This window comes from Herpailurus yagouaroundi, unplaced genomic scaffold (assembly GCF_014898765.1).
Source record: "Herpailurus yagouaroundi ecotype Mexico unplaced genomic scaffold, PumYag 160, whole genome shotgun sequence".
In the NCBI taxonomy this organism is placed as follows: Eukaryota; Metazoa; Chordata; class Mammalia; order Carnivora; family Felidae; genus Herpailurus; species Herpailurus yagouaroundi.
In genome coordinates this window covers 49182397-49206899 of record NW_024412401.1, presented here as the reverse complement: position 1 = coordinate 49206899, position 24503 = coordinate 49182397, and the positions used below count along the sequence as shown (strand labels likewise).

The following is a 24503-nucleotide window of genomic DNA, read 5'->3' as shown; positions in this document are numbered from 1 at the left end:
AAAACAAAACAAAACAAAACAAAACAAAACAAAACAAAACAAAACAACGAAAACGAACAACAAAAACAAAAACCCCCAAAACCTCCCCCGAACACCCCCTACCTCCCACCATTCTTGGTATCTTAAGAGCCAAAAAAGCATGGAAAACCAGCAAACGTCCATTTCTGTACTCCTTCAACTCCTAAGCCTCTCGAGTTGTGTCTTTTTATGCCTATTTTTCTTTTGGGTGGTTTGTGCCGTTCTCCTGGGGAGACGTACTGGCTGCGGGCTTCAGAGCCAAGGTTCTCCAGCAGGGAGTCTGGAGCGCTGACATCCTACGGGCAGGGCAGCCCGCAGCACAAACTCACCGTCAAATTGCTTCCGAAAGTACTCTGTCAGGGTGCACAGTACCAAAGCGAACTCGTAGGGCCTGTTTTGTTTACTAGAAGCAGACGGGTAAACAAAGTACAGAGCTGAAGACACTTTGAAAGTACTGACAAGACATTTTTCAAATAGGACTCAGGTATGTTTTGATACAGTAATGTGTTTGCCAGCAAGCACATGCTTTTGAGGTCTCTTTTCAAGCTAGAAACTCAGGAGAGGAAAAAAAAAATTGTAATTCACTATTACTGTTAGATTTCACATTTTCTACAACTATACTGACCTAAAAGATACATAACATAAAAATAGCACCACGTGACCCAAAAAATGGTGACACACACAGATTTGGTGACACACAGAGTATCTTAGAGGGCTTTTTGACTGTTGGTTTCTTTAAGCAGGAAACACTGAGAGTGGGGGAGCCACTGAGGCTCTCGTTAGCACACACAATACTAAGATAGATATATTGCTTGCAATTCCCATAGAGTATATCTTTACAAAAAGTACAAATTCCAAGTTCTGCAGTTTCCCTGGGAACTGCATGTAGAAAAAGTTGCTGTGCACCTGAACTAGCTGTTTGAAAAGAGGAAAAAAAAAAAACCCACAACACTGCTTGGAGAATTTTGTAGACAGAACTACAAATCCCTTTCCTTTAGTGTGAGTACTAACTCATGGTAGAGTGATTCGATTTAGTTACCTGGTGTGTTTCTACAGTACGGAATGAAGGTAGATTCGTAGGCCAGTAAAAACATTGAAAACCACTGCTCCTTTGGGGCTGGCTAATATAACACTACAATATGTAAAAAGGTCAGCACCACGGGTCATCCAGCTTACCTACTGGACAACGAACAAAAATTCCAAACGGTTTCCAACTAGAGTTGAATACATTTTATGGCATTTGGTTTATGTACTTGTTAGGAAGCAGAGCTATGAACACTGTGATTTGCTTTGCTTGCTTTTGGACACAATGAATTATATATGTGAAAACCTATTAACATTCTTTTGTAAGGGATATAAAGGGGCAAAACCCTAACATTGGGTGGGGACAAGACAGAGTCAAAAGCCCTGTTCACATTGTATTAAATTATATATTCCTCTTACATTCACCTCAACCAGAATAAAATCAAATTTGAGAATGTATATATACTATATATATAATAATCGCTTTATTATATATATATATAAATTGTCTAACTACCCCTTAAAAGTAATTTTAAATTAGAAAAGGTTACCCATTTGTATCAGCTGACGGCATCCCAGTCTCTCTCCGTGGAAACGCACTGGTGCCAGTGCACACAACGAGAGAGTATGCCTCTTGGCAGAGAATGTAGGGTCAACCAGTTGGCATAGCTAAATCACTGGCAGATTTGGGATTAAGAGTTCAGCCAAAGAGGAATACTGTCAGCCTGTGTTTTCCCTGGATACGTTGCCCTTCATGCTTTGAGCTCCTTGGGAGAGGGAGGGCGGGGGAAAGGATAAACACAATGAAGTGTTCCTTCCAGAAACCTTAGAAAAACTGCCAAGAGACGGAGAGATTTCCAGATGGTTGGGAAAACCAAAGATTACAACAAAGCAAATCACAAATATGCATTGATTAATGTGCTTTGTTTGGGTGCACTTCGTTACCATCTTAATCAGGAGCATCAGACACTGTGTGAATTTCCATCCGGGAATCTAGGCCCATCTCTGAGGCCGACGCATCATTTTCTAGTTTCTGTTCCACATACACGTCTGTTCTCTCGGGGGACTCGATGCGACTCCTGACTTCGGCTACACCAGGGTGGTTTTTCCGCAGGTGCTGGTTGAGGGTACCTTGGAATGGAAAGCACTTGCCGCAGATCTCACAGCGGAATGGTTTGTCATCAGTATGACCCCGGATGTGGTACTCCAGTTGGTCCTTACGTGTGTACTTCTTCCCGCAGAACTTGCACACAAAGGGGGTGATTCCCATATGGAGCCTCATGTGCCTGTCGAGGCTTCCCTTCTGGTTGAAGGACTTTCCACAGTAAATGCAGATCAGCCTCTCATTGTACGGGTACCAGTGCCCTCTTGCACTCCTCTCCCGGGGGCTGCTCTCATACCCGGGGTTATTCATCATCGCTTCACTGTCAGAACCCTGCACCAAGCCCTGTAGATCACTGTGCAGATGGACAGACAAAGCCCGCTTTTGGCGAGCACGCCCTCCTCGGAAACAGCTCAGCATGGATCTGGACGGGCTGGAATTACTCAAACTTCCAAAAGCTTCGGATACGCTGGTTGGCTGTGAGGCCGCTTGGGAGTAGGAATATGCGTGCTGCAGCACAGAACCGTAGGACCCCACGTTCACTGCCACAACTTGTTCCCCATCCACCATCTCTGTGTGGTACCCGTCGTCCCCCAGGGAGGAGCTGTCGGAACAGCTGGGCCGGTCAGACTTCTCCATCTTCACTTTCACCTCAGTGATCTGGCTCTCCCTCACCAACAGGTCCCCTTGCTCGTGGTCCCCCTCTATCTGAATCTCGTACTCGGAAACGCTCCCGCTGCTCCCTCGGTCCGAGTGCCCTTCCTCCTGTAAGCGGCTGCGCAAAGCTTTGCTGGGCGTCGTCTCCATCCGAAGATCGCTGCTCGTGGTGGGCTGCCGTACCTGAGAGCAATATGGAGGGGAGATCTCAACCGGGTTGGCAAAGAAGCTGCTGTCCTTAACTCCATTACGACTCTCTGATGTCTCCTCAGCACCAACAGTAACAGAGTCAACATCTCCAACGCTGATTTTTGAATGGATGCTCTCCAGGATCTGCGTGCACTTGTCAATGACACACTGCATCTGAAGAAAGCTGGCTGCAGTCAGAAAACTGACAACATCCTTCAGCTGCAAGGACATTCTTCCAGTGTAACAAAATGAAAGCAACTGTTCAAACACATTGGGATTTTTAATCACAGATATTGACAAGCCACTCATGGTACTTAATGCTGAATGGTCCCGGAAATAGGGGGAGCTGGCAGCGAGGACTGCTTTGTGGGCTCGGAATGGCTGACCCTGAATGTGGACAATGATGTCACATAGTTTCCCTTGCAGGCGGAGTTCGTTTAGCTGGCTCAGAACAGTGCTGCTGTACTCGGGCACATCAAACTGAATAAAACTGCTGCTGTCCATTTCTACTGACATGAAGCGTAATCTGCAGAAAGAGAGAGTTTCATAATTCACCAGTGACTCCTCACTAAGTACAAGCGGCATAAACACAAGCTTGCAAACATAACACCACCACCACCACCACTGCAGCTACCATGCCGCCTGAGGGTCAGCCTTAGCATTCTTCCTCTTACTTATTTTCAGTCTTTCATGTCTTGGTTAATTCACCGAAAGTCAGATAACCTAAAGATCAATCAGCCTAGTGCCCCAACTGCCTACCATTCATCTTCATCAAAATCATCACATGTTATATATGTCAAGTCCTCTCAGCTCAAGAAAAAATATTTCCCTGTTTCACTTACTTCTGAGGATTTGGAATACTTTGTAAAAAAATAAGCAAACTCATGTAAAGAATGTTCTGCCTCATTTGTATGTTTCCAATTGGTGTTTTTCAAGCAGATGGCACACTGGATATACTGAATGGAGCTAAACCTTTTTCAGTTTAGAATTTGAGTTGTTGTCTTGATGTGCCTTTTTTCCCCTTCAGGTCTGCACACCTTTATATCCTTTTGGATTGGTAATGGACAGAACAATGCTCAATCCCTTTCAGTGAAAAGTTTTAGACAGGAGGAGTAACAAGAGTGATGGACACACCGCGAGCATATTGCTGTCCAACAGCGCTCCCAACTGCAGGTGGGCACACCTTGGGACAGGCTGGCTACCCTTGCCAAGAATCCACAGCACTAAATCTCTCATAAACATGTAAGTGTCTATAGCCCAGGCTGCACACTCTAACCAAAATACGACAAAATCAGATCTAACAATTGTATTTTAGTGCTTAAAAAACCCAACCAACTGAAATGTAAATACCTCCTGAATAAGCACCGAATCAAAGAGAATATCAGAAAGGAATAAAACTATTTAGAAAAAAAAGAAAACTCACATAAAATCTGCAGCAAGAAGGGTTTAGGAGTAAAATTTACTTATGTCTTCAGCTTGCTTAAAAATGTATCCAAAAAAAGAGATGGATAGATAGGTGATAAAGCAAACAGAGTAGTATGTTAACAAGTGTAGAGTATAGATGGTGAGTGTATACAGGTGTTTATTGCAAAATCCAACTTCTCTGTATATTTGAAATTTCTCAGAAAAAATGTTGAGGATCTTGAAACAACAAATTTTAACAGGGAAAGTCAGTGCCTTAAAAGTATTTAGCATTTTTGTTTCCAAATTTATTTATTTATTTTTTTAATGTTTATTTATTTTTGAGAGAGAAAGAGAGATAGAGAGGCAGAGCACAAGCAGAGGAGGGGTAGAGAGAGAAGGAAACACAGAAATCAAAGCAGAGGAGGGGTAGAGAGAGAAGAAAACACAGAAATCAAAGCAGGCTCCAAGCTGTCAGCAGAGTCCAACACGGGGCTCAAACTCACGAACCATGAGATCATGACCTGAGATGCAGTTGGACACTCAACTGACTGAGCCACCCAGGCACCCCTTAAAAGTATTTATCATTAAACAACAAATAATAAATATACATGAAATCACCGAAGAGGTCAGAAAAGGAACAAGTTAAACCCAAAGAAAGCAAAAAAGTAAGAACACTGAACAGCATATTATCATAGAGAAAGTTTTTTAAATTTTCAAAATTATAAGGACATCCTCGGAAACATAACTCATTAAAAGAGTAACATATTGTGACCAAATGTAAGGATGGCTACCTGTTAGGAAATATATAAATACAATCTGCCACATCAATAAGTCAAAGGAGAAAAACCACATAGCCATAACAAGACACGACAACGTGCAATTTAATCTGACTCTCGCAGGAAAGGATCAACCAGTTAGTTTGACTAGATCACACAAGATTTTTTTTTTTATCATGTCAGAATTTGAGTTAAAACATTTTAGTTAAGGAGGAATACCGTGCCCTTATTTATCCTAGAGTTATGACTGAAATCAATTTGAAATCTGTACGGAAAGGACATATTTTTAGAGTAACATAAATTGGCAGAATTAAACAAAAAGAAACAGAAGTGCCAAAGCATAAATGATCTTCAGGCCGTTCACACTGTTTTAGATGCATGTTAAAACACTTAAGTCATCTCAAAAAAAAAAAAAAAGAAAGAAAGAAAGAAAATTAAAGCATCTCCATTTATATGACATAAATCTGATACCAGAAGATGGTGAACAGGATAAAGAAGACAAGTGTCAACCCTACCTAAGTAAACAGATTTTAAAGTCCTCGAGGAAATCCTCGCAAATAAAACCTATTAAAAGAATAATATATTGTGACCAAACGTAAGGATGGCTACATGTTAGGAAATATATAAATATAATCTGCCACATCAGTAAGTCAAAGGGGGAAAAAACCACACAACCAAATCAAAACTATGCCAAACATGGATTTTAGAAAGTTAAATGCCTTTTCAAAGTAAGGAAAAAATATGAAGAGAGTATTTTCTTAATATACTTTCTTAATATAATAAACAGTACCTACTGCCAACCAACAGCACCATCATCCTTAGAAAGAAAACATTATACCTGCATTTCCCAAAATATATTCAATAGAACACAAGCCCATGAGTTGGTGTCAATATCCCTACCTCCTAGGAAGTAAAAAATGTATTAGCATAATAACCCACCTGAAAAGTCCTGCAGACAAGAATTCTATTTAACTCAGTGGTTTGCACACTCATTTTAGCGTGTAACTCTTCTCCCAAGGTACACATGTAAATATTCCCAAGAATTAGTGTTCCCTGGTGCACACTCTGGTAAACACTTTCAGAAGGCATTCCCATTAGTGCCTGGGAGGATACAAGGTTGTCTGCCCATCACTTCTCTTACTCTTAACATTGTTCTGGAAGTTCTAGCCAAAGCAACAGACAAGAAAAAATTAAGGCCCGAAGCTATTAGAAAAGAGGAGGCGAAATTACTATTCAAGGCAGACAGGACTATTTACACAGAAAACACAGTGAACTACTGGAACAAATCTGGTAGAGGCAGGATCTAGTAAATGGAGCGTTTCATAAATTATTGTACATAAAACACAAGTTAAGTAAGATAATGACAGGTTGCAACCAACAATAGTAACAGAAACCATAATATACCTGGGGGCTAAACAAAAAATAGTCAGGATCTGCAAGAAGAAACTAACATTTTGATAAAGACAAAAATATGTATGTGTAAATGAAGATACATATCACGCTTCTGAAAAATGCAATACTATAGGCACTTTCCCACCAAATTAATTTATAAATATAATGCAGCCCAATGAAGAACATTCTCAGTAACTTCACAAAATGATTTTACAATTCATCTAGAACATTGCTGTCCAACAGAAATATAAGGTTAGCCACATGTGTAGTGTTTTCTAGCAGTTAACACTGTTTAAAAATAAACATTATTAAATTTTATACATTTTTACTTAACCTAACATTTAAAACATTCTCAACATATAAGAAATATTAGAAAGTTATTAATGAGACATTTTACATTCTTTTTTTCCATACTAACTCTTTGAAATCTATGTGTATTTTACACTTACAGCACATCTCAATTTGGAATAATCACATTTTAAGTGCTCAATAGCCACATGTGGCCAGTGGCTATCACACTGGACTGTGTAGATCTAGAATAAACACTGAAGAAATTTTAGAAAACAACAACAACAAAAAACCCAGCTAAACATCTAGATGTCAAAATGTATGATTAGGCTACAATTCATTCACTCTAAGTATGTACTGCCTTCTATGTGCCAGGCACTAGGGGTCCCGGGGAGCTGTAATTCTCTTGTTATAAATTGTGACAAGAGCTACGAGATCTTTCATATTGGACAGGGGCGTTGCTGCAGGGAAATGGTCCAGTCTTCCAGACATAAGGAATGACACACACAAAGAGACTCGTCCTTCCTGAGCAGGAAGGAAAGAAGCCTTCGAGAATGTGGGACAACTGGGACAACGAGCACGGGGGAGGACTGAGGCCACATGAGGCTGTCAAGGTGGGGGGAAGTTAGACTAGGATGGGCCCTGTGGGCCATTTCCAATCAATGAAAAAGGAAGAATTTTTGAAATAGATGCTGCTTGGATAATATGTATATAGAATAATAAAGTTAGATCGTCCTCACCACATACCCAAAAATAACTTCTAGAGAAGGTCTTACATACAAAGACAGATATCAGAGGAAGAAACACAGATTTAACTACAGAAGAATTTTTGTACATCTAAAAAATACCTTCTCGGGGCGCCTGGGTGGCTCAGTCGGTTAAGCCGCCGACTTCAGCTCAGGTCACTATCTCGCGGTCTGTGAGTTCCAGCCCCGCGTCAGGCTCTGGGCTGACAGCTCAGAGCCTGGAGCCTATTTCAGATTCTGTGTCTCCCTCTCTCTGACCCTCCCCTGTTCATGCTCTGTCTCAAAAATAAATAAACGTTAAAAAAAAAAAAAAATACCTTCTGAGGGTGCCTGGGTGGCTCAGTCAGTTGAGTGTCTGACTCTTGATTTTGGCCCAGGTCATGATCTCACAGTTTGTGAGTTCAAGCCCCGTGTTGGGCTCTGTGTTGACAGTGCAGAGCCTGCTTGAGATTCTCTCTTCTCTCTCTGCCCTTCCCTCTCTACCCCACCCTCTCAAAATAAATTTTAAACATTAAAAAAACTTTTGACCAAAACCAAATGAACAAAAAAGACAAATTATGAAAAATACAACATACACAGCCAAGAAGTATAACACTCTTACAAATCAATAAAAGCAAATATAACAATTGAAAAATGAGCAAAGACTATGAACAGATGCTTTTAAAAAAATTAAAATAGCCTTCAAATACAGATAAAGCGATTGACAACTTCACTGATAAACAAAGATTAACATGAGACACAACTTTCTCAATTGGCAAGATTTAAAAATGACCCAGCTGGCAGTGCTACAAGGGCTCAGTGCCCTCATATACTACATGTAACAAAAGCTTTACAACGGGCCTTCCTTTGGACTCAGCACTCTGTTGTAACAAAAATCACAGATATAGGCACAAGAATTTATCCATAAGTCTGTTCAATTACAATAGCAAAATTATGAAAACAACCTAAATGTCCGACTTCTTGGGAATTGTTAAAGTATAGCACACCTATGTACTGAATACTATGTCATGATGAAACTAATGGGAAGGAAGAATACAAAGGTAGCTCTACAAAATGTGAGCTCCACCAGGGCAAAGATTTTTATCTCTTTTATTAACTATCACCCAGATTACTGCCTGGCACATAGCAGACACTCAACACTCAATAAATATCTGCTGAATGAATATTTAATAATACAGCAAGAAATCAGGTAACAAATCGACTGCAAGTGAGCAGGAGGGATCTTCACGGGTGATGGAAATGGTCTACAACTGGGTTATGGTAATAGCTGTACAATGTCATAAATTTATTAAAAACCACTGAATTGTACACTGAAGATGACCAAATTCTAGGATATGTAACCTATACCTCAATAAAGCTGTTGAAATACAGGTAACAACAAAAGTAGGAGATTTCTAAAATTATGTATGTATATGCAGATATTAAATATACATAGAAATAATACTGAGATATATACAAAATGCATACATTAATGTAAGATTCAAAATGGCTTATTTAGTTTTTTTTTTTTAATTTTTTTTTCAACGTTTATTTATTTTTGGGACAGAGAGAGACAGAGCATGAACGGGGGAGGGGCAGAGAGAGAGGGAGACACAGAATCGGAAGCAGGCTCCAGGCTCCGAGCCATCAGCCCAGAGCCCGACGTGGGGCTCGAACTCACGGACCGTGAGATCGTGACCTGGTTGAAGTCGGACGCTTAACCGACTGCGCCACCCAGGCGCCCCTTTATTTAGTTTTTTAAATGCTTATTTGCTCTTGAGAGACAGAGCACATGAGTGGGGGACAGGCAGAGAGAGAGGGGGACAGAGGACCTGAAGCAGGCTCTGCACTGACAGCAGCAAGCCCTATGCGGGGCTTGATCTCATGAACAGTCACCTCATGACCCAAGCAGAAGTCACTTAACGGACTGAGCCACCCAGACGCCCCAGATTCAAAATGTTTTTACTTTCTTCTTTGCATTTTTCTGTGTTTTCCAAACTTCTAACAGTGAACATTTATTACTTGGAATGACCAAAAAAAGGAAAATAAAAAATATTTCCAAATCCCTGCCAGATGATAATTTGACAGATGCTGGTGGTAGAGTGTAAAATGAGCAAATACTCTGGAGACATTTTAGTGATGTCCAACGAAATTACAAACGCACGTTCCCCATGTACCCTAGGAACTGACTACAGCACCGGACAGAATGACAAAAGATTAGAAACAGACTACCTGCCCATGAAGAGGAGCGTGGTTAATAACTTATGGGACATCCACACTTAAAACTACTTACTATACAGCCAGAAAATAACAAACAAGGAAGCTCTTTTCATTCAGACATGAAATAATCACCATGGTGTACTGCTCAAGGAAAAGGGTGACGTGTGCAAGAGTATACGTGTTGTCTGAACAAAGCGCTGTGAAAAGATACACACCACCGTGTCAATATACACACATTGTACATGTGCACAGACTACTTCTGGAAGGATGCACCACAACAATAACCTCTACCGCCTCCTGGGAGGGGGACAGGGCAGCTGGGAGCCCTGCCAGCTCTCAATGAATCTTTTTAGACACATTTCTAAACTATCTGAATATGTCGTTAAAAACCAGTAACATTTTTTCAAAAACTTAAGACGCCTCATCCAGTTTTTAAGGTAGGAAAAGATCGTAACAGAACTGTCAGGGGCACGAATCGGAAGTGAGATCTGGGTTCAAACGATACCTGCTTTCCACCTATAAAACTCTGGGCAAGGAGCTTTAGAATCTTTTCAAGCGTCAGTTCTCTTGTCTTGAAAATGGGAATGATGATGACAGTCCTTTGCCTCACGGTTCGGCTCGTGGTGACGACTACAAGTATGTAGAAGCAGGAAGCACTCAGCACAGTGGCTGCCTGGTCCATAGTGATCATGGTTTGCTCTAAAAGACTTTTTCTAGGGGGACAGGAGCAACAAAGAGAACTGACTTTAAAGGTAGCCTTGGATATGAATCCCGCCTCGGCCACTTTCTAATAAAAATAATAACAATGAACATTTAAACAGCTATGTGACCTTGGACAAGTCAGTTAACTTTGATTTCCTATTGAGAAAAGGTCTCAGAATAACTACTACCCAACAGGAGCGCTGTAATGATTAAATGAGGGAAATTTATGCACTGAACGTGTATAAAAGCTTACACACGAGTACTCACCTTGTGCTAAACACCATATATATATATATATATATATTTTTTTTTAAGTTTATGTATTTTGAGAGAAAGAGAGAGAGACAGAGCAGAGGAGGAACAGAGAGAGGGAGAGAGAGAGGATCCCAAACAGACTGTACTGGCAGCACAGAGCCTGACATGGGGCTTGAACTCATGAACTGTGAGATCATGACCTGAGCTGAAATCAAGAGTCAGATGCTTGACTGAGCCACCCAGGCACCTCAACACCTTATATATATTAATTTGATCCTTTTATCAACTCTGTGAGGAAATACTATGATTGTTTCTATCTCACAGATGAAGAAATTAGGGGAAAGCGGTTAAGATACTGCCAAGATAAGGTAACTGACAGTTAAGACACTGTCCCACAGTTAAAAGATGAACTTAGTCTGACTCCAGAAGTCGTGACCCTGACTATCACAGACTGCCTTCTAGAAATGCAGATACTGCCTGGCACCTACCAAGTGGTCAAATGTTACCTACGCATTATAGCATGGTTGCGACACAAGGGTATGTAAATAGTGACGCTGGGAATTCAAGGGCAAAAGGGAGGTGGGCTCAGGCTTTTTTTTAAATTTTTTTTAATGTTTATTTTTGAGAGAGAGACAGAGTGTGAGTGGGGGAGAAGCAGAGAGAGAGAGAGAGAGAGAGAGAGAGAGAGAGAGAGAGAGAGAGACAGAAATCTGAAGCAGGCTCCAGGCTCTGAGCTGTCAGCACAGAGTCTGACGCGGGGCTCGCTTGAACTCAGGAACCGGGAGATCAAGACCTGAGCTGAAGTCGGACTGAGCCACCCAGGCACCCCAAGGGCTCAGGCTTTTTAAAGGTAGAGTCCTAGGCTAAAACCAGTAGAAAACGGAAAACAAGCATTTCCGAAATAGTCTAACTGAAAATAGCTTCACAGTAAGGCTTCACTTGAAAGAAAATCTTACACTTGAAAGAAAATCACTGGAGAGAAAAACCAAAGACCATGATTAACACCTAAGAGAGGGATTCCATTTTTCTGCAAATGAGAAAGGAAGTGCATCACTCTCCTCTCCTTTACATTAACGCCTCCTTCTGGCCACGACAATGAGATCCAAAGCCCTCTGCCTAAAGCTGCTAACAAGTAACACTCCAGAGAAAGAGGCTTCTAAAACTCTGACACACGGGGGAATTTGCAGGTAGTTTCAGTCCTAGGCACGTCACCAAGCTAAAAGGAGTAAAAGACATAACTGATCACCAGTTCTACATCCAATGACCCAATTTGTCAGGTCTGGTGGTCCTGAGGTTAAGCAAGTCAGAACCTCTTGATGAGATGATTAAGTTCAACTATGATCCTCGGCTCCTCTGTATCAGCAGTTTCCCAGCGTGGTTTCTTGTAGGTCTTGATTCCTCCCCCGCAGAGAGTGCCAGTGGGCCTACACCTAACTTAGGTCAATGCTTCAGTAATTTCATCTTTAAAAAATAAAATATATGCACATGGTCAAACTTCAAATCCTAGTACAGAAAAATATAAAATGAATAGCAAAACTCTTCCCCTGTTCCTCCTCACAAAGATAATCACTGCTAAGAGTTCTTAGTGTTCTTTCAGAGAAAATTATAAACACATATCAGCGTAAGCTGTTCTGTACCCTGCTTTATTTGTTTTTTAATTTGAGACAGAGAGAGCATGCATGCAGGTGGGAGGGAGGGAAAGAGGGAGGGAGGGAGAGGGAGGGAAGGAGAGGGAGAGAGAGGGAGGGAGGGGGAGAGGGGGAGGAGGGGAGGGGGGGAGGGAGGGAGGGAGGGAGAGAGAGAGAGAATGAATATGAATGAATATCCCAAGCAGGCTCTGCATTGTCAGAGCCCCACGTGGGGCTCAAATTCACAAAACTGTGAGATCATGACCTGAGCCGAAATCAAGAGTCAGACACTTAACCAACTGAGCCACCCAGTTGCCCCTGCACCCTGCTTTAAAAAAAAAAAAATGTATTTAATATACCTTAAAATCTTTCCATAGAAGCACAAACTCATCTACTTCATTATCTTTTCTGACTTCTGACATGGAAGGCTGTGTCACAATGCACTCAGCCAGGCCTCAAATGATATCCTAAACAGGAAAAAAATGACATAGCCACGATATTTCCTCCAAGCAGAGGACTTTGCTAGGATCATGGTTTCATTTCAACGATCACGCCAAATTATGTCCCAAAGGCCGCAGCAGCTTCGCTCACCAATGGCACATGAACTGCCTGTTCCCCCCGCCCCCCACCAGCTACCAATAATGAGCATTCAACTTTTTCACTTTTGCCAGACTGATGAGTTTCACTTTTGCCAGACTGATGAGTTTAAGATGGCATCTCATGCTTCTGAAGTGCCTTTATTTAATTATAAATAAGGTTGATCATCTATTTTCACGTTTAATGGCAATTTGTCTAAGTTTGTCTTCCAACTGCCTGTTCATATCCGTTGCCTGTATTTGCATTTTTTACTGAATTGTCAGAGCTCTTTGTAAATTAAGGAAATTAGCCTTTTGTCTTATGTGCTACAAGTATTACATTTAATTGCAATCACTAAATCGCATACTGACTGGGAATTTAAATTACTTTTCTACATTTATAGGAAATATTCATTCACTCTCGATCTTCCGCACACACAAAACCAAAGGGAATTCAAAGACGAATAAGACTCCCAGTCTTGCAATTGGAAACAGGCTTAACACGGATTCCTCCCAACTCAGAGAGATGTGGGAATGAAATTCATTTCTGATAATGCAGAGATGTGATTTATATATTAGTTTTTCATGGACTAAGTTTGCAGCTGCTTCAGAAGACAACAATGAATTTGATTATTCCTCTCACTAAATACATCAGAATCAGTATTCTTTAATTCAGAAGATTAATCACAGATCTGTCGTATTATATTAAGCAAAAAACCATCCCCAAACTAGACATCTGCATTGCTATTTTAAATTAAAAAAAACACAAGCATATATCAGCTGGACATTTTTTTTTTAATTTTTGAATGTTTTTATTTTATTTTTGAGAGAAGAGAGAGTGTGAGTGGGGGAGGGGCAGAGAGAGAGTGAGACACAGAATCCGAAGCAGGCTCCAGGTTCTGAGCTGTCAGCACAGAGCCCGAGGTGAGGCCTGAACTCACGAGCCGTGAGATCACGACCTGAGCCGAAGTCGGATGCTTAACCGACTGAAACACACAGGTCCCTGGCTGGACATTTTCAATACCTTTTTTTTTTTTTGAAGGCCACTGATTTTATTGATTTAAAAACCTTTACAACAGTGACTATTTTGCCAAAAAAAGAGCCAAATAGCATAAAACAAGGCCAGAGGTGGGGGTGGGAGTGGGGTCAGGGCTGGGAATCCACTCAGAGAAGCATCTGACATGACGCTTGACATGAAACTGGCAGGGAAGAAGGGAGATGCATGCAAGAGCGAGAATTTCAAAACAGTTGAAATGGTGAGGGAAGAGAACCCCCAAAACACCTTGGAGTACATTGCAGGTGGAGTACAACAGCAATCTCTTCCTTTGTAGAGGACAGGGGAGGAGTCCCCACGCGGCTGCAAACTCTGGAGACTCCACGCTGGGGCCAGGGGCTGGGGGCTCCCCGGAGAGCCTCATAAGAAGGCGTTGCACCTCTCTTGGCATTGGCCCCGCATGTGTCCTTCGGCCGTTCCAGAAGAGAGCTTCATCTTTCTTTAGCACCAGGAACTGGCCAAGGACCACAGAGGCCTTGTCAAAGCCCCATTCCTCCAGCTTCTTGCCCAAGACTTCACCAATCCCGGCCAGGCTCCCCACTGGCTTTTCCCCCATGGGCGCTGCCACAGGTCCCTGTGCTTTTGGGAGGTCGTCACCTCGATCAGCTTCATCGGCAGCTCCGGCTCCCGTAACAGCTCTTCCCACCACACAGCTGCTCACAGCTGCCACCTTTAGTATTTATTTTAACAATAGTTTTGTTCACTTGTTTGTAATGGATAAGAACGTGAAACACCTCTTTTAAAAACCACACATGAGGACTTAGTTGAAGCGGGCAGCTGGGAAGTTCAAGTTGTCAGCTTCTCAACCTGTTCAGTCCTCTTCTGCTCATTCAACCAGTAGACACACACACCTCAGGCTCGGCCAATTTCTTTTTTTTTTTTTTTTTTAATTTTTTTTTTCAACGTTTTTTATTTATTTTTGGGACAGAGAGAGACAGAGCATCAACGGGGGAGGGGCAGAGAGAGAGGGAGACACAGAATCGGAAACAGGCTCCAGGCTCCGAGCCATCAGCCCAGAGCCCGACGCGGGGCTCGAACTCACGGACCGCGAGATCATGACCTGGCTGAAGTCGGACGCTTAACCGACTGCGCCACCCAGGCGCCCCTCGGCCAATTTCTTTAATGAGACAATACATTCACACCCCTGGAAGCAGCTTTCACCTCCTACACAGCCTCTGCCATGGTCAGCCGGTGACATTTCGCCACCGCCACTGGTCTCAACAGCGTCTGGGAAGGACTACCTGAGGTGGATGGTCCTGACACCCACCCCCACGCTAACCTCAGCAACTGTAAAAGGGGGTCACTGGCCACCTCCCACACCCTTAGCCTTCTTCCTTCCTTGGGAGAGCCCATCATCATCATCGATAACTAACACTGAATGCTTGATAAAGACGAGGCATGTCACAAAGGACTTCTCTGCATGATTTCCTAGAATCCTCTTGCCCTCCCCACAGAGGACAGTACTATTACCCCTATTTTATTTCATTTTATTTTAAGTTTATTTATTTTGAGAGAAACAGCAGAGAAGGAGCAGAGAGACAGGGAGAGAGAGAACCCCAAGCAGGCTCCAGCAGAGCCCGACACAGACTTGATCTCACCACCCTGGGATCGTGACCTGAGCTGAAATCAAGAGTCGGACGCTCAGTCCACCGAGCACCCAGGCGCCCTGCCTCTATTTTAGAGATGAGGAAACTGAGACCCCAAGAGGCTAACTGTCCCAGGACGGTCCAAAGTCTGCCCATCTAGACTTCCTACACAGTAATTCCTAATCCATGTTTCATTTGCTGGAGGGGAACAGCAGGACCAGCAGAAGTCAGGAAGAGCTCAGGAAAAGGCAGGCGAAGAAGAAAGCTTGCGTCAAGTTACATTCCTGCCCCGGCATGGTGGCCGGCCAGGGAAAGGGACAGGGACTAGTGGTAAGCATCCCCCTCTTGCTGCCAAGGGCTGCTACTCCTTCTGTGAGGAAGGGAATGGAGGCGGCCAAGTAGGGGAATTTTATTAATATCCACCAAAGTTACAAATGCACGTCCCCTGTGACCAATTTCAGCTCTAGCAATTTACTACAGCACCCTCCTCCTAGAGCAGAATCTCCAATAGAGATTAGAGATTAAGGGCTTTGGGGGAAAGGGGGGGGGGGGGGAGTCCCAGGCATCCCGGCGGCTAAAGTATATTATGCTTTCCATCTTCATAGCTTTTCCTGGTCAGAGCCCCTTACCCTTTAAATAAACACTTATCAAAAAAAAAAATAAATAAAATAAATAAATAAATAAATAAACACTTATCTTCATGCTAACGCCTGAATTAATTAGAAACCACTGGTCTGAGGCTCAAGTAACTGGTCCTTTTGGTGTTTACAGGTGAAAGTCACAGAGCAGACACTGCCGAGACACAGGTTCAGCCCAAGTTCAACAGCATTCTAAGCAGCACTGGGACTGGTGTTCAAAAAGCCAGAGCAGCCGGCGTGAGGGGCTATCCAGGGATGACCAAGCACCGAGGACAGCAGTGAGGCCAGCGAAGCCAGGGGCAGGCCAGAACCATGAGGAGCAGAGAAGGAGCAGGTTCGGGAAAAGGGACCCACGCCAGGGAGTGAAGGCAGACTGCGCAACCAGAGAAGGGAGGACATTTACACAGCAAGGCACTGTGGGCACAAGCCACGGGGGACACCCACACTGTGCACCGTACAAAGTCAGCCTGGGAAGCCCCTCCCACAGACTGGAGGGAAAAAGCAAAGGAGAGGGGTCCTACAGATAGACATGCACGCAAGGTCTGAAAAGAAAACTAAGATCCGATGCAAGACCACAGACAACGAGGCTTAGTTAGTGACGCTGCTGGAAATCCCTAAAGATCCCACCCAAAAAAGCTACAGAACCGTCTAGTCTTGCCACACCCATGCGTCAGGACAAGGCACTGTTCTGAAATCCAACAGATGAGGGAATCTTATCCCTAATCCTGGTTCCAAAGGTCACTAAGAACACATTTTACCTGAAGGAGCTTTAGAATAAAAAAGCCACTTTGCAAAGACAGCAAAGCCACAGTCTAGCAGACAGGACTGATCCTGACAGGGGTGAACGATACTGGGGATAATCAATACTCTGTTCTTCTCTCACCCCGCTCCTCCCACCGACTTTGAGCAAAAGGGGGAAAAGGCAGTGACAGTCCTCAGATACGGCAACACTAGAGGCTCACGTGGATGGAAACATGGCTAAGGGAGGCAGCGTGAGTTTTCAAAGGTGTTGCATGTTTACCGATCCTATAAAGCACCAGGGAATGGAAAAAGGGTCCCATTATTTTCCATTTAATGGAATTAATTCTTATGTTCTATGGCAATATTTTTATAAGGCTTGATTATCACCAAAAAATTAACTGAGAAAAGCATGGACGCATTTATTTATAGTAATGACTTAAAGGCCTTTCCAAGCATGACAGAAATCCCAGAAGCCACAAAGGCAAAGATGAATACATCTGCCAACATATGACAAAAAAATACCCTCTGCAAAAACCAAAAGTAAATGACATACTGAGGAAAAATACATGCACATTTGACAAAGGGCTACTTTCCAAATTCCCTAATTTATATTGTCAGTCAGTCAGATTGGGACGACACAGAAAATCCTACGGAAGAAGGGGCAAAGGAATTAACATTGCACAGAAAAAGAAAAGACAAATGACCAAAGAACACATGAAAAAATGTTTAGCTTTATTCATGACTAAACAAGGAAAAATGAGAAACCAGTTGTAACCCATCAGACCTGCACACATTTAAGAACTGGCAAGTGTAATCCTGAGAGAGAACCTGGTAAGATCCAGAAGAATGTAAAAGGAATTCACCATTTGGTCCACCATTAACTGCTATGAATTGAGCCTACAAAAGTCATACAAAAGTATGTTAGGATATATGTTAACAAGGATGGGCACTAAGCATTTTTATTTGCTGTAGCAAAAAAAAAAAAAAAAAAAAAAAAGCAAGAAAGAAAAAAGAAAGAGAAAGGAAACAACTTCAAAATCCATCAAGAGGAGACTGGTTAAAAAAAAAAAAATCAACAATGAAACACTACACAACTATTAAAAAGGGTAACCTATATGCTTTGATATAAAAAGACCTTTATTATTTACTCCGAACCAGCATGCTATGGAACAGTATGTATGCATACATGCAATTCTTTGCATGTACTTTTTTTTTTAAGTTTGTATTTACTTTTCAAGAGAGAGAAAGAGAGCACAAGGGGAGGAGGGGCAGAGAGAAGGAGAGACAGAGAATCCCAAGCAGGTTCTGCACTGTCAGCACAGAACCCAATGTGGGGCTCGAACTCAGGAACCATGAGGTCATGACCTGAAGCAAAATCAAGAGTCAGCCGCTTAACCAACTGAGTCACCCAGGCGCCCCTTCGTATACTTTTCTTAAAAGAATAAATATACACTGCTGTATCTGCTCTGGAAGGAAATCACATGAAACTTAGCGTCGGTGACTTTGGGAATGAGGACTAAGGAGTGGGGAAAGGGAAGGGAAACAGGCTTCAGTTTACACTTCTCGAATGTTTTATCACATAGCTGTATTATTCTCACTAAAAGTTTTTTTTAAGACATGTGTAAGATTCTACCTAAAAATATATAATTTTGTAAACCGAAGAATCTAGAGAAAGAGAAAGATAGGCTGCAAGTGGATAATTAGTGTATCAAGAAGACAATTATAGAGGCAGAACCCGAGAGCTATGAGGAATAATGACAAGCTGATTACTTCTGACCAAAAAGACTTTACAAAAAATCAAAACGGAACAAAGGAAAGCTTCCTGGTATTTGTAATATGTGAACAGGGCTTTGTATTTCAAATAGAAACAGAAAGAACACTTCAAACAGAAGGGATGGCAGGAGCAGGGAACATAGGAGTGAAATGTGGGGTGTCTGGGGTAGTGGCCAGGACCCGGGTTTGAGGGGTAACACAGCACAGACGAGAACCACTGTTGGAAGGTGAAGGGCCTGAACACTAGAGAACCCAAACTGAATTCTGGCAGCAGCCAACTTGAACATGAGTCCAAAGAAGGACTCAACAGGACTTGGACACTGACGGACGCCAACTGTCCTAGGAGGCAAGTGGGTCCAGCCCCAAACAAGGAGTTTGGGCTGCCCTCTGGGCATCTGCATAGAGCCGTCTGACAGGTAGTGGGAAGTAGGGGTGTGCAGCTGTACAGAAACACCAGATACCGATCTGGAAGGAACCAAAAATTGTACCGAGGCCTGACGTGGTAAGAGGAGGTTACTGAGGGAGACAAAACAGAAAAAAGTTTAGCTGAGAGCAGAAACGTTTTGCTGTTTGCTCCTATGAAAGAGGTGCTGTAACATGGTCTGGAGAACGAGGTACCCCACACACTCAGCCCTCTCTTCAGCACATCATTTCATTAATGAAATTCTGCATCATGCCTTTTGTCAAGCTGTGAGGAAACTGCACAATGAAAACCGGGACCTAGCCTAGTGTCATCTTCCCGCACGGCTAACCCGTTCAGAAGAGAGCCTAGAGAGGAGACAGGATGCTTAGATGCCATCTGCGCAAAACACCCACATGGGCCTCCCAATCTCCTCTACAACATTCTTGGGTAAAGCTCTCGAAGTGTTTCCCCATAATGGCAACTGGAACAAAAGCGCAAGTGTAAAATCTGAGCAACTGGGAATGTGCTACTGAGCTCACATTCGCGGCGGTGACCAGAGGGCAGGGACTATGTGAGCCCAGCACAGTGTCTGGCAGAGAGAGGCTCTCGGCACATGTCAGCTGACTCAACCTGAACCAAACTGGTGGCGCAAAATCCCCGGCTGCCGCCATCACTACACCCCCAGCCCTCAACTCTTCCTGCTGAAGACCCAAGAGGTACAGGTGAAATCTACCAAGGTGGCTCATTCCCATCTAACCCACAAACTCTCTCATTTAAAAATACCCAGTGACGCTGCTAAGGAAAGAAGGCAAGGTTACAAATCTGGAAGTTATTTAAGGCACCAGGAGATACCACTATTCTCAATCAAGATGCTCACAATTCCAAACCCAGATCTGCACCTGCGGGATTCAGTCACTTGCTGGAATCAGAGCCACAAACCAATCTAGGCTTCCTCTACCAGGCACTGAAGACCTAAGATCCCTAATTTCCATTCCATACAAAAAGTCACGAAAAAGACCACAGATGGAAGCACTAGGGACAGCAGGCATGGTAACAGCAGTAACAACTATATAAAAATAACTTTTCTAGGTATTTCTGCCTGGGTCTAGATCAAAACTAAACTTGAGCTGTCATGAATTACAATCTAATCCTTTAGAAAGCACCAGCCGAATAACACCAGGGCTGCATAAAACATTCTGGTGCTGCTGAAACCCAATGCACGAAAAAAATAAATAAAATGGCATTCCGTGATGGATATTCATGAAGCACTCATCCTAATTTAAAAGAAAACAAGTCTAGAGTTCTTACTGCATTAATTCATGTGAGCCTGAAAGAACATTTTTATCCAAACTGTTAGATTTCCTACCAAGGCGTTAACATTCTCCAAGTCTGCTCAGTTACACTAATTCTGAGAGTACGGCTTGGTTTGACAGTGGGGTTTGTCTTGCAGTCAAGGCAAAACATCAGAAGCTTCTTCTGAGCTGTCCGAGCAGGGGAGGGATGGCCTCTTTAACCTCACCTGCAATGAATGTCAAGGATGAACAGTCATACTCCTACTGTGCGGAAGGCTTCGTAAGCCCCGTACCTCCTCACTGAACATTCCTGACACCTTTCTGAGAGATAGTGCGGCCCACCCCATCCTCCAGGGAAGGGAACAAACTCAGAGGGACCAAGAACCTTTCCCAAGGTCACTAAGGACTGCTGAGCCAGGATTTGAACCTGAATTCGTCAGTCTCCCGAGGGGGAATTCTTATCTCCTGTAAGAGTAAGGCTTTAATCCAGGCACGCTGGTGAGATACAGGGTTTGTAGCGGTACTGGACCCTCACTGATCAACTTTGAGTGGAAAGGGAATTCTCATTTAAAGATGTATCGTTACACTGGCATAACGATAATTAAGCGTTTACAACGTTGCACTTTGAGTAGTCTGCAGCCATTTCTCTGCATCATGTCCACTATATCCAACAACATCTTTCTACTTCTATGAAGTAGGCAAATAGATGTTTCATTAATTCATCACAAATGAGAAAGACGTGTTTCATGTATAGCAATGAGTAAGCTTTCTTAAGGCCAAGAGCTCAAAAGTGGCATCTTATCTGCTTACTGCTGGCATTTCCCAGGACACTGGACCTAGGAAACACAGGAAGACCCGCCTCTGAGGACAGAAGTGTTAGAAAAGCTCACCTTGAATCGCTTTCTTCCGTGAGGTTTTCCATGCCATCAATATCAACCAGAAAATAACCATTAGAAATTAAACTGCATTCAGTTGATGGCCTTCACTAAGCTAAATTCAGCAGTCAGCTATAAAACATTAAATGGGTACAATTAAGAAGTCTGAAAAACACGAAGCAGGATTTAAACCAAAGTAACATGAAAACTAATGGGAATAAAACATAATGATAGCATTCTAGATTCAGGATATTGACATCAACAAGTGCTTCGATGGAGAGGGTCCAGAAACATGCAAAAATTCACAGCTCAGAGAAGCTGAGGTTCAGCAGCCTATCATTTCTCCACCTTGATAGATTTACGCGTAATGATGATGACAGTGACGGTGGTGGTAATGAAAATGTATTAAACAGTTAATAGGAGCCACAAACTCTACCTCCTTCATTTTTATTTTTTCCATTTTAAAACTCATAGCAACTCTATCAGATGGATTTTATTATCCTCACACTAGAGATGAGAAGACAGAGAGGCTCAGAGACATTATACAAATTACCCAAGTTCACAGAGATGGTAAGTAGCCTTGTTGGGATTCAAATCCAGGCCTATCTTGTTTCAAAGCTTACGTTCTTTCCCAACAGTCTCCAACAGAAGAATTACATGGCTTTTTTCTTTCCTATAATCAAGAGTAAACTTTTTAATCTTTCAAAGATTCGTTTCACGCTATCTGCACTCTCAGAATGAAAACCCGGGTCACCTGGGTGGCTCAGGTGGTTAAGCGTCAGACTCCTGGTTTCGGCTCAGGTCATGATTTCATGGTTTCGCTGCGTGGGGCTCTGCGCTGGAGGCTTGGAGTTTGCTTGGGATTCTCTCTCTCCCTCTCTCTCTGCCCCTCCCCGCTCCCTCGAGCTCTCTCTCTAAATATATAAATACACTAAAAAAAAAAAAAAAAGAACGAAAGCCAAAAATATCCGAATGGCAGCATTACACATAAGTTAATATACAACAGAGAAAGCTAATAACTAACAACAGATTCCCCTTTAAAAAGGAGGGGAATCACAATGTTTTTAAAGAGTCGTTTACCAACAAGAATCGGAAATGTTTGAGCACCTATTATAAAAGTCTGGCCACAGCATTAGATACCACCAGGGCTCTGCGACAAGTATGAAGACACAATGCCCTCACAAGAACTCCCACTCCAGCTGGTACAAGCACGAGTTCAAAAACCAAGGAACAAATGCAGAATCCTGCGATTTAGATTCTGAGTGCCACAAAGGCATGGGGGTAGGGCAGTCAGGAACACCCTCTGGAGGAAGTAGATCTTCAGCAGGGCTTGAAGGAAGTGAAATGGGGAATTTACACAGAGAAGAAAAAGGAGGCCAGCACTTCAGAAGGGGGAAACAACAGGAGCAGAGCCCTAGAGGCAGTCATAAACTTGGTTCTGCAGAGCGCAGACGGAGAAGGAGAAGCAAGGAAGAAGGTGCCATAAGGTGCCGGGAGGTGAGGGGGAGCCAAACCAAGGAGAGTCCTGAAAAGACAGGGTGGGCAATGGCTGGACACAATGTGGCAGACAGGGGACACTACTCAATGCCGTGGCCCCTTAGCTGTTCTGGCCCCTAGCGTCTCCTTTCCCCTCCTGCAAATCATCACAAACCACCCGAGTCTCCTGCTGCTCACCACTGCCTTTCAAATAGCTTCAATGTGGGCCTAGTGTTCAAGTTCTTTCAGGAACAAGCCTCAACCAATCTTTCCTCCTATTGCCTTCCTAGATGAACACTGATCTACAAGGAGACTGGTCTATTCACTAACTCCATCAGATCACTGGGCCCAATTCCTCTTTTCCTAGCTGAATCCTACCCATCCTTTAACAGCCAGCCCAAATCCTGCCTCCTCGCTAAGCCTTCCCTGACCACTCAGCCTCTAGTGACCTCCATCTCTCCTTCCTCTTAATTCTAGGGCATATAGCCCTGTCTCATCAATTACCTTTTCACAGGTAAAGTGTCAGCACCTAGGGTAAAGCTGCTTGGAGGCTGTGGGTCTTCCACTACTTTCCCCCACCATATGGAACAGCATCTTGACATTTAATAATCAAGCAAGCACTCAACTCTCTTTCTGACTTCCTATATTAAGTTTGGCATTAGCATAAAGGAAGGAGGGGGGAGGCGGGGGACTTCTGAAGTCACAGACCAACTAAGAAGCTGTTGCAATAATCCAGATGTGAAGCAAAGAGGGCCTGACTAAGGAACAAAGAGAAAATGGGCAAATATAAACAACAAAAAAAATTTTGCATGCAAAAACTCAGCGGGATGTGACTGACTACTACTAGGGACAAAAGCAAGGGATGAAATATTAAGGTAAGGTTTCCAAACGCGTCTTGGAATCATTTTAAAGCCTGTCCGAAACCAAGTGCATTAAGTGGCTAAAAAGTCCACATTTGCAAAAGTCTTCAGTGAAACTGCCCAGTATCTTGAACCAGGGACAACCCTTCCAATTTCAGACACAGACAGAACGGTAAAGCTACAGGGGTCTTTAGAGAGCTAATCTAAAACCCTCACTGATCAGATGGGGAAACTGAGGCCCAGCGCGGAAATGGCTTGCTGAAAGCCTCAAGACAACTCCCAGACTAGTGCCGCCTAAAGCACAGCCGCCCGAGAAGGGCAGTGTTTACAGCCCGAGGCCAACCCCAGCCCGGCCCTCCTTAATGTGAAGACCGACTGAGGGCGAGAGTGACCATGGAGACGTCTAGGGCCAAGCAGGACGCGCCGCCGCCTGTTTACCTGAAGAAAGGCGGTGGCGTGGGGCAGGGGCTCCGCTACAGCCGCCAGCAGGGCCGACCCCGCGGCCCGGCCAGGCCCTTCAGGGCACTCAACCATCCGGCCTCCCGGTACAAAAGGGGAGCGCCCCTGAGAGCGAGGGGCCCGGAAGCAGGGGATCCCGAGACGCCCAGGGCGGAGGCTGGGGAGCCCGGGTCAGCTGGCCGAGCGCGACCCTCGGCCCCGCCGGCGGCGCCCGGACTCCTGGGCCGAGCACGACTGGCCCCTTCGGGGCGCGCGCCTGGCCGGAGCAGGTGCCCGGGCCTCCCGACCCCGCCCGGCCTCGGCTCCAGCCCGCGCCACCCACCCACCCGCCGGACTGACCAGGCGCGGACGCTCCCGCCCCGCCGCGCCCAGAGGGAGCCGGACAGCGGCCG

At 43.8% G+C, this 24503-nt stretch overlaps 1 protein-coding gene across 4 annotated transcripts in view; it reads right to left on the bottom strand.

Moving 5' to 3' along the window:
- Positions 1–403: 403 nt before the first annotated feature.
- Positions 404–24503, bottom strand: part of ZBTB34 (zinc finger and BTB domain containing 34) — a 43036-nt gene continuing 18936 nt past the window's right edge. The window contains exons 1-3 of one of the 4 annotated variants that reach the window (XM_040482339.1): positions 21332–22123; positions 6109–6332; positions 404–3515 (exon numbers count right to left, since the gene is read on the bottom strand). In XM_040482339.1, coding sequence (XP_040338273.1) covers positions 1991–3505 — 1515 coding nt within the window. In that variant the 5' untranslated portion in view covers positions 3506–3515; positions 6109–6332; positions 21332–22123 and the 3' untranslated portion in view covers positions 404–1990. Of the gene's footprint in view, positions 3516–6108; positions 6861–21331; positions 22124–24503 lie in introns of those variants that run through there. The other 3 variants (XM_040482337.1, XM_040482338.1, XM_040482336.1) reach the window with 3 other exon arrangements.